The sequence below is a fragment of the Barbatula barbatula genome (genome assembly GCF_947034865.1).
Source record: "Barbatula barbatula genome assembly, chromosome: 23".
In the NCBI taxonomy this organism is placed as follows: Eukaryota; Metazoa; Chordata; class Actinopteri; order Cypriniformes; family Nemacheilidae; genus Barbatula; species Barbatula barbatula.
The window spans coordinates 4,895,955-4,909,060 of record NC_136786.1 but is presented as its reverse complement, the minus strand read 5'-3'; the positions used below and the strand labels follow the sequence as shown (position 1 = coordinate 4,909,060).

At 38.4% G+C, this 13,106-nt stretch overlaps 1 protein-coding gene across 1 annotated transcript; it reads left to right on the top strand.

Moving 5' to 3' along the window:
- The first annotated feature begins 1,449 nt into the window (after positions 1-1,449).
- Positions 1,450-12,645, top strand: btr33 (bloodthirsty-related gene family, member 33). The gene is made up of 7 exons (XM_079487685.1): positions 1,450-1,518; positions 4,706-5,283; positions 5,524-5,619; positions 6,171-6,404; positions 6,619-6,766; positions 7,015-7,041; positions 10,977-12,645. Exons 2-7 carry the CDS (start codon positions 4,708-4,710, stop codon positions 11,549-11,551), a joined length of 1,656 nt encoding a protein of 551 aa, XP_079343811.1. The 5' UTR covers positions 1,450-1,518; positions 4,706-4,707; the 3' UTR covers positions 11,552-12,645.
- The last annotated feature ends 461 nt before the right edge of the window (positions 12,646-13,106 follow it).

Here is a 13,106-nt window from a genome sequence, read left to right as displayed (position 1 = left end):
ATGTGTGCATGGTCACGTCATATTGTTTTCCAAACAATGCTATCTGAACCCAATCAACTGTCCAGTAGGTACAGTGCTGATGTTCCTCCATGAGCGTCTCTCGGCAGGGTTAACCTATACTCTTAAGGTATGTGGGAAGGAAGGGGGACGAGAGCCATGAGGTGGGGCCGGTGGCGTGAGTGATAGTTGGAATCAGCTGTGCGCGCACTGGTCCGATCGGGATTTTAAGAGGACGAGCGGAAATGAATATTAATAATTATAACACAGAAGTCTGATCCACTGAACAAGGAAAGGCAAGACAAAAATGACAAAAATTTTCCTTTTTATTAAGCTAGTTGGCCAAAATATTTCAAAACTCACAGAATGACATCACATCAATATTTTGGACAAAAGATAAAACACGGAAAGAAAGAAAGAAAGAAAGAAAGATAGATAGAAAGAAAGAAAGAAAGAAAGAAAGAAAGAAAGAAAGAAAGAAAGAAAGAAAGAAAGAAAGAAAGAAAGAAAGAAAGAAAGAAAGAAAGAAAGAAAGAAAGAAAGAAAGAAAGAAAGAAAGAAAGAAAGGAGGCTGGGGCTTCGTACACAAGGGGCGGGCTTGCAAAATGACACCCAATCAAACAAAGGAAAACCAGCCCAAATTAAGGTCACGCAAAGTGCACGGCAAGTAGCAGCACGGCAAACGTGACAGTAACAAACAGCCCTAAACAAAGGGGCACCGTTGCGTGATGAGACCAAGCCCGCCTCTGAAGCAGCCAGCTCCTATAACGAAACCGAAACAAAGTTAGTAAATGAAACAAATATTCAACAGAAACAAGAACAAGAACATACTGTCGCCGAATCGTACTGATCAGAAATCATAAGGAGCAAAGGGACTGCAGGGACTGTGTAACAATAATCGTTCCTAAACCTCATGACAGCGTACAATCAGCACTATTTAGGAGACAGTAAAGAAACACAAAACCATCAAATACTGAACAGAACCAAAACATTAAGTAAAGAAAACGTAATCCCCCTGAAAGCAGCAGCGTGGCGCGGAGCATCCGTTGTAGAGTCCCTTCCATCACCAAATCACTGCAATTCATTTTCTTTTGCCTTTGCTTTGGTGCTGTCTTATAGCTAAGGGCTTGGATGAGCTAGGGCGGATGCTGCATTTTTCAGGTTATTTACTGTAATTCATTATGAAAGAGATACCACTCACATCATATCTACTGTATATTTATATCAACACACAGATCCCAGTAAGTGGGTCAGATTGACAGTTTGACTAGTGACTGACTGATGGCACTACATACACTCGGTTTCAAACTCGTCATTCGTGTCTGTTGTGAACTATGACATAAAAACCACAAGACGTATTGCTGCTGAAAGGGTTAAACTCAACAATTCAATAGAGTTGTATCTCATCCCTGTCAAAAGAGGTGGGACTTAATGTCAAACCCATTTACAATTGTCATTCAACATTCAACTGCTGGTGAGAACGTTGCTTTACTTGCTCCTGACTGAAACACATTCAAACAGGTAAGAATGCTGCTATACAAATTGCATTCTAATACAGTTAGGTATGAATATTTTGAGAGATCAAGTAATACACATGATCGACCTTGTATGCTAAATAAAATAAGTTTGTCTGGTACATTATTTCTCAGGGCAGGTGTGCACCCGATCTCAATGGACTTTGAACTCTTAGTCAATGTTTAGCGATAAGGAAGCAATATGAAACTGTAAGCATGAAACTAACAAAACACAAATAGCTCGGTGAAAAGTTAGCAAGACTTCTTTTCCGTTGAAAACACATGCATTGACAATACATAATGAACAAAAGATAGAACACACACCCAAACCATGAGTCAGACTCAAAGGCTGTTTGATGTGGATGTTTGGCTGTATTCTTGCATACAGTGCTTTGGGCTTGTACTCTACATTCAAAAGAATCTAGTGAATAAAAACTTCTTTTAAAATTACAATTATTTATTTAAAAATCCACTTGCAAAATGTATATTCAGTATATACGGTATATATCTATTAAATAAATACATAATCAATAGATTTTAATGTCTATACTTATTTAGTTAAAAATCTGAATGTGCTACTGGGCAACATTAAAACATATTTCACAACTGTTCAAGATATTAAAGCAAGATCAGTTCTGACTTCTATCTTTTATCTACACTTTTCTATAAAAAACGTAGCTTTGTGTACTGTGGTAGGCTATACGAGACCAGTTCTATTGCACTTGTGCTTTTTGTTGTCCCTATGTTGTTCCAATTGCTTTCATTTGTATGTCGCTTTGGATAAAAGTGTCTGCTAAATGATTAAATGTAAATATGTAAATGAATGTATCTAATAAAATGAGTAAAATATATTATACATTTTAAATAAACAGGGATAATAGTTCAAAATGATTGTATGTATTTGACCTGCAATTTGGATCATTCCTGTTCATGTCATTGGAATTCGGAAGTCAACAGCATGTGTATGGCGTGGCTCCAACCAACGAATTAACAGGAAGACGGTTCTGCGATTTTGCCAAACCCTTTTCCAAGTCATTGCATTGTGATTTGTCGTATCATGTTTCTCACTTTACAACAAGCCACTCCAGGTGTAGTCGTTGCTGTTTAGTCAAGTCAAGTCAAGTCAGCTTTATTTATATAGCGCTTTTTACAATTTTCATTGTTACAAAGCAGCTGTACAAGAAAAAATGACTATAAGTAAAACATAAAAGGTTATGGAATTCAAAACACAGGTCAAATATCAGACACACAATAAATTCCTATATGCAGTGTTAATTAAATAAGACTACCAAAGATGTTTGTTTAGATGTTTAGTTTGGTTTAACAGCACCTCAGTTGGGTTTCCGTTCCCCTCTAAATTGTAAAAACTCAACCTCCAAATCTGTCCTATGAATTAGCACCAACCATCGCTCCAAAACAAAGGCTCCAGCGTTTTTCACCTATAAAACAGGAAGATTTCATTCAACTTATCGCAACTTCTAAACCTAAAACTTGCTTACTAGACCCCATACCAACAAAATTATTAAAAGAGTTACTACCTGTTGCAATTAAGCCCATTTATAACATTATCAACTCGTCAATTAATCTAGGCCATGTCCCAGGACCCTTTAAGATGGCCGTCATTAAGCCTCTAATCAAGAAACCAAACTTAGATCCAAATGAACTTGGAAACTATAGACCGATTTCAAATCTCCCATACCTGTCTAAAATACTAGAAAAAGTAGTGTGCACTCAGTTATGCTCTTTCTTACAAAATAACAACATTCACGAAAAATTTCAGTCAGGCTTTAGACCGCATCATAGCACTGAAACTGCGCTCGTTAAAATTACAAACGACCTGCTTATAGCATCAGATAAAGGTAACATCTCACTCCTGGTCCTGCTTGACCTTAGTGCTGCGTTCAATACCGTAGACCATAACATACTTCTAGATCGCTTACACAATTATACCGGTATTGAGGGACAGGCACTACAATGGTTTGGATCTTACTTGTCAGACCGACATCAATTTGTCCATTTAAACGGGGAATCATCCAATCTAACGCATGGCAATTATGGTTTACCTCAGGGATCGGTTCTGGGACCCGTTCTGTTCTCCATATACATGCTGCCCCTCGGAATTATTAAAAAACATGGAATTAGCTTCCATTGCTATGCAGATGATACTCAGCTATATATCTCATCAAGACCAGATGATTCCTCCCAGCTATCCAAATTGGCTGAGTGCATTGAAGATATACAACATTGGATAACCTGTAATTTCCTTCTTTTAAATTCTAATAAAACAGAAATATTACTTATCGGACCAAAGACACGCAAACCAAATATTTCTGATTATAAACTGCAAGTTGAAGGATGTACTGTTACTCCAACAAATACAGTAAAAGATCTAGGCGTTATATTAGACAGCAACCTGTCATTTCGAAATCACATCTCAAATGTCACAAAACAGCCTTTTTCCACCTAAGAAATGTTGCCAAGTTACGAAATATTCTGTGTGTTGCTGACGCGGAGAAGCTTATTCATGCATTTATGACCTCAAGACTTGACTACTGTAATGCGCTACTTAGTGGTTGTCCTGCATCGTCAATAAACAAACTACAGTTAGTTCAGAACGCAGCTGCCAGAGTTCTAACCAGGTCCAGAAAATAAGATCATATAACCCCAATTTTATCAACCCTACACTGGCTACCCATTAAGTATCGTATTGACTTTTAATCACTTATAAAGCCTTAAAGGGTTTAGCCCCTATCTACCTAACAGAGCTTATATCACACTACAACCCATCACGCTCTCTAAGATCTCAAAACGCAGGACTTTTGATAATACCTAGAATAACTAAATCCACCAAAGGGGGTCGAGCTATCTCATACGTAGCACCTAAACTCTGGAATAGCCTTCCTGATATTATTCGAGGATCAGACACACTTTAAATCTAGATTAAAAACGCATCTTTTCAGCCAAGCATTCACTTAATGCAAATATGCTAAATAAACCACCAGGAGATGCTGACATTAGATATTATTTACTAGAATACTTGGATTTATTTTTTAAAACACCATGTAGTGTGTTTTACCCTTTCTTGGGTTTTTCGTTTTTCCCCTGTAAAGCTGCTTTGGAACAATGCAAATTGTGAAAAGCGCTATATAAATAAAATTGAATTGAATTGAATTGTGTCTTTGTTTTTTCTTCAGTGATGTCATCTTCTACCCCCCTTCTGTCCGAGGAGTTGTTCCAGTGCTCGGTGTGTCTGGATGTGTTCACTCAGCCTGTTTCTCTGCCGTGTGGTCATACGTTTTGTCAGTCATGCGTTCTGACACAATGGACGGCATCTGGTGCTTCCCATTGCCCAAAGTGCTCCACTGTTTTCCAGGAAACACCAGAACTGTGTGAAAATTCTTTTGCTTGTGAGATGGCCGAGCAAATCCGTAAGCAGAGGGGTCAAAGGCCAATGGGGCAATATCCAGTGATCTCAGACTGTATTTTATGTGACGTGTGCCCAAAAGAGAAAGCATCCCTTGCTGTAAAATCATGTCTGGTGTGTGTGGCTTCATACTGTGCGGATCATGTGACCTCTCACACCTCCAGATTCATTAAACACGTGCTGGTGCCCCCGCAGAGGAGGATGGACCAGCGAATTTGCAAAATACATGAAAGACCCTTGGAGCTTTACTGCAGATATGACCAAACCTGTGTGTGCGTGCTGTGCACGAATACAGAACACAAGACCCATCACACAATACCAGTGGAAAGAGAATGGGAAGACAGAAAGGTAGTACGATTGGTTCAGTTTATGCTTTCTGTATCTGATGGTTGTTTACACACTGGATTCTTTTGCTGTAGATTTATTGGAATTTTTCCTTAAAAGTAATTTCTGGTGTGTTTTATATGCAGCGTTTTCATATCTGTTTAAAAGTGACCCAGTTTTATGACATTCACCCAAGCATCCACTTTTGAAGAATTTGTTTGCGAGGTTGTCTTTTACTAAACTCATATCATCTGAATTAAATAGATTCAGCTACAGAAGACACAGTCTGACCTTAAGAGGATGGTTAAGGAGAGACGGAGAAAAGTGGAGGAGCTCAAAGACTCTATAAAACTAAGCAAAGTAAGAGGACACCTGTAACATGTTACTCATTTGTGCAGATCATACTTTCAACTAAAGGACCAAAATCAATGTTTAATTTCTATAATATATATTTTTTATATTATATTTCCTTTGAGGAACGGCAAGGTGCTGGTAACCACGTTTTCCACCATTTACCAATATATTAGCTGTTAAAGGCTTTAGCTTTTGGTAAAAGTACTCCCGTGCTGTCATGCATTTTTAAATATTCCATTCGATTTCTCAATAATATGCAAAAGTTAGTTGTGTCTCAATTACATTTACATTTAGTCATTTAGCAGATATTTTTATCCAAAGCGACTTACAAAGAGTTCGGGGAGCAATAAGCGATGTGTCATAAAAGAGCAATAGTACAATAGGTGCTAATACAAAGTTACTAGTTTAGTATAACAATCAATATAACAAAACCTATACCATATGCCCATTAAATAAGGAAAGAAAAATAGAAAGCTGTTCTGAAATTCAGACATAGCAGTGATAGATAGAATTATGATTTACAAACCTTTAAGTGTTGTGGTTTGCTTCTCTGTTAGGAGAACACAGACCGAGAGATTGCATTCAGCATTGAGGTCTTCAGTACACTGTTGAGCTTTATAGAGAGAAGTCAAAATGAGCTGATCCACAACATGAAGCAAAAGCAGAAAACAGAAGAGACAAAAGTGGGTAAACTCATTAAAGAGCTGGAGATGGAGATCTCAAAACTACACACTAAACACACCGAGCTGGAAAAACTCTCATGTTCTGAAGATCACCTCCAACTCATACAGGTAACATAGTGTATCCCAGCTTTAACTTCTGCTCATAAAATACATCTTTATTGTGAACATGCATGTCAAACGTACAGATGAATGTCCATGTAGGGATTTCATTTTACGTCAATCTGCTCACATGTTTTGTTGTGTGACTTTATTCATGCATTTTATTCATGCATGCAGACTAAACATGATGTTCACTGCTGTATTTGTATATGATTCTTCTCAGTCATTCCCTAACCCAGACGTGGTGCCTCAGTGTAAAAGCTGGTCTCAGATCAGCGTGCACACTTCTCAGGGACTGGGGTTACTGAGAGAAGCTCTGAATGTTACAGAGGAACTGATGGTGAAGCAAATGCACACTGTCACACAGAGAGGTTAATCGTTATGTCTTTGTCATTCTTCTAAAGATGTTTGTTGATCGTTATTGAAGATGAACTGAAAAGCAGAATTTGAATTTAAAAAATAGTTAGATTCAATTAAAATACATTTGTGAATAATACAGAGTTCAAATGAAACAACGTAGATACAACCATTAAAATGAAAGCTCTTTTAAAATATTTTTGTTAGAAGCTCACATCTAATCGAGGTCTGATTTACTTTATTTATTGTTTTCTTTTCACAGAACTTGAGGCAATATCCCAATATGCAGGTAGTGTAACAACAACAAATAATCAAAACATATCTCTTGAATTCTGCCCTAGATCTTTATTGTAATTTATTCTTTTAATATAAAGCATGATAATGGAGTAAAACATAATGCAAGTAGTTTTAACTGGTGATGCTTTACGCTTTGTGATCTGAAAATGTGGATATAACTCCTATTAAACAAAATATATGAGTATATGTTGGAAAATATATGTAAAGTCAGCACAACAAAGAACACTTTTATATAGTGTGTTATGTTTCGAGCATGCATGCTCTTTATCAGTCATTAAAAAATTAATACAGCTGCAAAAAAATTAAGATACATGTCCAAAATTATTTAATTTTTTTCTGAATTGACTATTTATAGGTACTGTGTGTGTTTAAGTAAAATTATGATTTTTGTTTGATTCTGTAGTTATTTTATTTGCATTTATTTGCAGAAAAATAAATTTGCAGGACAAACGGGTTAAATTAATAAAAGATGCAATCACGTCTACAAATGCAGGTGTGAACCGGCCGGGTCTTTCTCTTTTCCGACTGGCAGCTGGAATTCCCCGATTGGGGATGCTGAAGCAGACAAACAGCTGATTAATTTGTCTTATCTGCTGTGTGCAATCAATGTACCTCCCTGTGGCGGTTTTAGCTATCATAGCGCCCTGGGCGAAACACCTTTTCCGCGCCCCACCTTTTTAACTTTGTAAAATGTTATTATTTTAATTGAATGTATATATATTATTAGGGATAAGTTGAATACGTCTGCCTCAGCGTCGTACATGTCCAAAGTTTACGTCAATACGCAGATAAAAACAAAAAGCGCGAGATGTTTTTCCCTTAATGCGCTCGCAGTCCGGTCTAGCTACATCGTTTTAAAGTTAGCAGCCTGCCCTGTATATTCAATTCCACCTGTTTTTGGGGTTGCTGCTACACATGACTCTCAAAGTCTCCTGCCTAATTTTTGTGAAGGCTAAGAACGCAGATTTGGTGTTAATTTAGACCATCGAGATTGATTTTCAATGATTTCAGCAGGTTTCCAATAATACTGCCACTGCACTACAAATACTAAAAACAAACTAACCAAATACCACTTTTATCAGATCAAGCACTAGCTGTAAAGTTCATGTGCTTCATCTACCTGTCAATCTGCTGTGAGTGGAGTCAGTGAACACAGACTGTAAGTGGGAAATGGAAACCCCAGTGCGGAATACACTGATAACAGAATGCTTTTAGCAGGGTTGTGAGTCCACTGCACTCATACAGCCTATCGCCCTTCTGGGCAGCTGCCCATGTCGCCCATACCTAAATCCGCCACTGGTACCTCCTCAGGGCTCTTACTGGTCAGACCAAATGCATTCTGGCTGCTTCTGAAGAGGTGTGGGGAGGGGGGTAAAATGACTCCAAGACCAAAGGTCTGGAGACATAGGAACGGGGCAGAACTTTAGGCAGGATTGAGGGATTTGGAAGGAGTGAAATAGATGAGCCTTCATTACCTAGTCTCAGGAATGCTGGGTGTACAGACAAGGCATGTAGCTCACTGACCCTCCTAACTGAGGAAATAGCAAAAATAAATGCTTTTTTGTAAGGAGTTGTATCCCCATTTGTCCAGCGGTTCAAAGGGGTATTTTGTCAGGGTGTTCATAACAATTCCCAAATCCCACGAGGGAAGTAACCGAGACTGAGATGGAAGCAATCTATGAGCACAGAAAATTTTATAAGTATCCCTTGACTGACACCATCTAGTGAACCTTTCGCTGCCTGCAAGGCCATTATAACTGCCTCTCCAAGGTCTGAAGTGGAAAAGGCAGGAAAGCTGAAGCCTACAGGAGCCCTAGGGGCGATAATTTGACATTCGTCCAAATTATTGGCTATATGTATACCTTGACGCCAAAGAGGTATAAATGCAGCAACTGACCAATGAACCTCCTGAGATTGAGGATGGGGTAAAGGCCCCCAACCTTCTTTGGGGTTAGGAAATAGGTGGAGTTAGGTGGCCTATCTTTTCCAAGGCGTGTCATTGCTTCCTTTCCAAAAGGAACTGAAACCTCTGCTACAAGGGACTTGCACTGTGTCTCGTCTCTTAACACAGTTGGGACAATCCCTTGAGAATTGGGTGGTCTGGCTCTGAATTTGGACCCTGTATCCAAACTCGTAATGTGCGAAAAGTACCCACATTAAGGAGAAGGGGGAGACTGGTAAGCCGTGGGGCCGGAGGCTGATAACCTTCACTGACTGCTTTTTCTGACTGCTGATCGTGTGCTGGAGGGATCTGGCTGACTTCCCCCTTGAAAGGACTGCTCGATCCAAAGGGTGCCCTTGGGGTGACAGCCTGGCGTGACAAATACGTCTGGGCACAACTGCTGCGGCCCCTTGATGTCCGTATAGCACTAATAGCTGGGGCTAGACACACTGAGCGTGTCAACTCCCTATCTTTACAGGATTGCTCCAGTGGTTACATTTTTTTTGCCTGAAATATTCATACCTGGTAGTGTGCTTGAACCACACTCGCCATGGACTGTCCCAGAGGTGTATAGCCTCTCTGCCAGCCATGGCAGTTGCTCCTTCCAACATAGCAAAGATGGGTCCAATTGAGGAGCCATTGCAAGCCCATGGGCTGCTGCTCCTGCTAGGTTACCAAACTTCTCTAGATGGGATATGTTTCTGTGTCTGAAGGGTCCAATGGGGTAGGATCTAAGGTCTGAGAGGCCCCATCTCCCAAATCTGATTCAGAGACGTCCTCTGCTTCGGATCTACTGATTCCCATCTCCTGATCCTCTCCAAAAATCGTGTTGCAACGGAGAAAATGGAACTTCTAATGAGTTCGAAACAAGTTGCAACAACCACTTGCACAGACCACTGGTGTGGCATAAATGGTTGTAATGGACATTTTAAACCTGCAACAGAAGTTAGACGCCTTATCCATAAGGCCAGGAGGCCTGCCGTAAGACCTGGCCTGCAGGAATTTCTGATGGTGATCCAGCCATATCTTTTTCCTCTTGCATTTTTCGAATGCTATCAATAAGCAAGAGAAATAAGCAAGAGAAAAAAGTTCATGTGACATTCGTCCTCACAGACAAAGAGGCCTTTCCAAAATGGAACTACTTCCAAAGGGGTAGCTTTTGCCTTCCAGGTAAAGAGGCCTCCCTGGCTAAACTGCAAATAATTTACCTATAAAGGTAAAGCTACATAAAAAATATACTCTCCTTGAGTAACAAAAACTTGGAACAAATGTATGCCAATTTGGTAGCATCCACCCTTCTGGGTGAAAAGGCCCCTTTAGATGGCAGCCAGAACAAAAATGCCACAAAAATAGCTCAAAATTAGCTAAAATATGGCTAAAATATAGCTAAAATATAGCTCAAAATATAACAGCCAACACAGTAACGTCCACCAACTCTGAGTTAAGAGGCCCCTGTCAGCCAGAAAGCAATTAGAAGGTATAAGACATTTTTTACCGATCCACAGCTATAGCCAGGAGGCAAAAAGAGAAAGGCACGACTGGTTCACACCTGCATTTGTAGACGTGATTACAAGTGGGCATGGTTAATTTGGCATACCATCTCCTGACAGCTCCTCCTAAGCCAAGGCTGACCCATACTGTGGCATGTTAACTGATATGAAATATAACAATGTTTCTTTTTCTTTGGTAGAAATATTGTTAGAAGTTTCTAAACAAAAATTATAATTTTACCTTAACACACACCATTAAGTACATTTTAAAATCAGAAAAACTGTATTTGAAATGGCCTCTTCATCTTTTCCGCCGAAGTCTATTAAATTCTATATTGACAGCAAAAAATATTTTCTTTGCATAAGGGAATGTCAAAATATATCAATGGAGTCCTCTGTGAGGTTTTGTGAAAATTAAGTTTTAGAGAAACGTAACGAGTTGAAACTACACAAAACGATATGTATGAAAAAACTTGTCTGATATTGTTTTTGCAGTGGATCTAACTCTTGACCCTGATACAGCCAATCCCTGGCTGATGTTGTCTGAAGATAGAAAGTGTGTGAGTGATGTTAATGTGGAGCGCAATTATCCAAATAATTCTGAGCGTTTCGACACAGCACCATGTGTCTTGTCGAAGGAGCCCATCTCGAAAGGAAGGAGTTATTGGGAAGTAAGCATGTCCAGTAAAACAGCATGGGACCTGGGGGTGGCCAAGCGATCAGTCAACAGGAAGGGTGTGGTGACATTGAGCCCGGACGATGGATACTGGGCAGTTTGTCTGAGAAGGGGCAATGAATACATAGCCTGTGACCGTGAATCAGTTGTACTATCACTGAGGACTCAGCCACAAAAGATCGGCATATTTGTGGATTTTGAAGAGGGACAAGTATCATTTTATGACACGAGTGCATCTGCTCATATTTATTCCTTCTCTGGACACTGCTTTACTGAGAGCTTGCTGGCCTATTTTAACCCAGACATGAACGATACAGAAAACAACAGAGGCCCTTTGGTTATACAACCTGTCAAGCTTCTCAATGGGGCAACATGTGATATCATAACAATATAAAGACTGAAGATAATTCCACAAAACACATTTTACTAAGAAAATTTAATGCATTCAGTTTCTCAGCAGAACATTTTTTAAACATATATTTATTTTATTAATTATAATAATAATTTCTGGGTCATTCCAGTGCAATACAGTCTGTTGAATTTAAATAAAACCAAACCTCAGGAGTGACATAAAGACAACCAACAGCAATGTGAAAGACTGACAGCATGACATATGAAGATTCTTATAAAATGGAGGTTAACACATAAAAAAATAATATTGAACTTTTCTTGAATAAATGTAGAAATGAAGAGTTTGGTTCGGAAATGAGATAACTCAAAAAATAAACAAATTCCCAAATCATGTTCTTTATGATGTTATCATGTTTTTTATTGTGTTAGTTAGCTGTATTTTTTTAGTTATTATGACTTAAATCAAAACAAACCAACTGCACTTTTATTGAGATTACTTGGAATGCACAATAAAATGCACTTTTATTCTTTAAAAATAAAAAAGAATTATCTCATTATGGAACCAAACTCTTCAAATGGTACTGTTGTATTACTTAAAAGTGAATATGAACTTGTTATGAACTTGACGTCTGAAAAAGTACAGAGTATCTCCTATTTCTGTTATTTTCACCTGTTTCACATTTTATTTTCTGCAAATAAATGCAAATAGACACAACATTTTAATTTGAAATTAGGGAGACATATTGTTAGTAGAATGAGAATGAAACTAAAATAAACATATTACCTAAACACATACTGTACCTGTAAATAGTAAATTTTAAAATCAGGTCTCTGTAAATATATAAAAATAGGCTATATATTGGTAAAATTGCATGGTTATGAGATTTCTGCTCCATGATTATTGTGGCCAAAATTGACTGATAACAATAAGTACAATAAAAAATCTATGCAATAGAATCTATGCACCAAAAGTCACATATAACGGATGAGAACCCTCTAGTACCAGAAGCTTATTATGAAGTATAAGTCATTCCATTGCTTCAGCTTGTTTACTTTTGATGTATTTCGTATTTATTATGGTATCAATAATTTCATAAATATTCATAGTATAATTTTTCAATAAATGGGTTACGTTGTTTGCTCAAAATGTGTGAATGGAGTAATTTGTCATTTAAATACATTTCATCCTGACAGTTTAAAGTGAAACTCACACTCCAATAAGTGTCATCATTGCAATATATCATTTTAAAATGACGGCAGACAAAAGCTTCTCCTGCTGCCGGTAGAGGCGCTATTTTAGGAAACGCTCCACGGGGTCGTATATGGGGAACGTTGAAAACGACCAATTTGGTCGTATGAGTAAGATACCGTAAACAAACAAACATGTGTAGAGGAATGTTGCAGAAGGGGGTGATTATCCATCCTTTCTCATGCTAAGTGATGCCGCTCTGAGACCAAAGTAAAAAAAAAAAAAACCTGCCCTGTTTTCAACACCGATTGTGCAGTTGTACACATCAAGCGCTAACTTAACTCCTGATGTGTTTAGCTGTATTACTTTCCGACTGTATCTACTTCCAGTCGAATGTGAATGACTTCAC

What these genes read in the sequence shown, in the direction of transcription:
- btr33 (XM_079487685.1), top strand. Translation starts at nt 4,708, where the DNA reads ATGTCATCTTCTACCCCCCTTCTGTCCGAGGAGTTGTTCCAGTGCTCG. An exon ending in ATCACCTCCAACTCATACAG is followed by an intron (nt 6,405 to 6,618) that starts GTAACATAGTGT and finishes GATTCTTCTCAG; the next exon opens with TCATTCCCTAACCCAGACGT. An exon ending in GCACACTGTCACACAGAGAG is followed by an intron (nt 6,767 to 7,014) that starts GTTAATCGTTAT and finishes TTCTTTTCACAG; the next exon opens with AACTTGAGGCAATATCCCAA.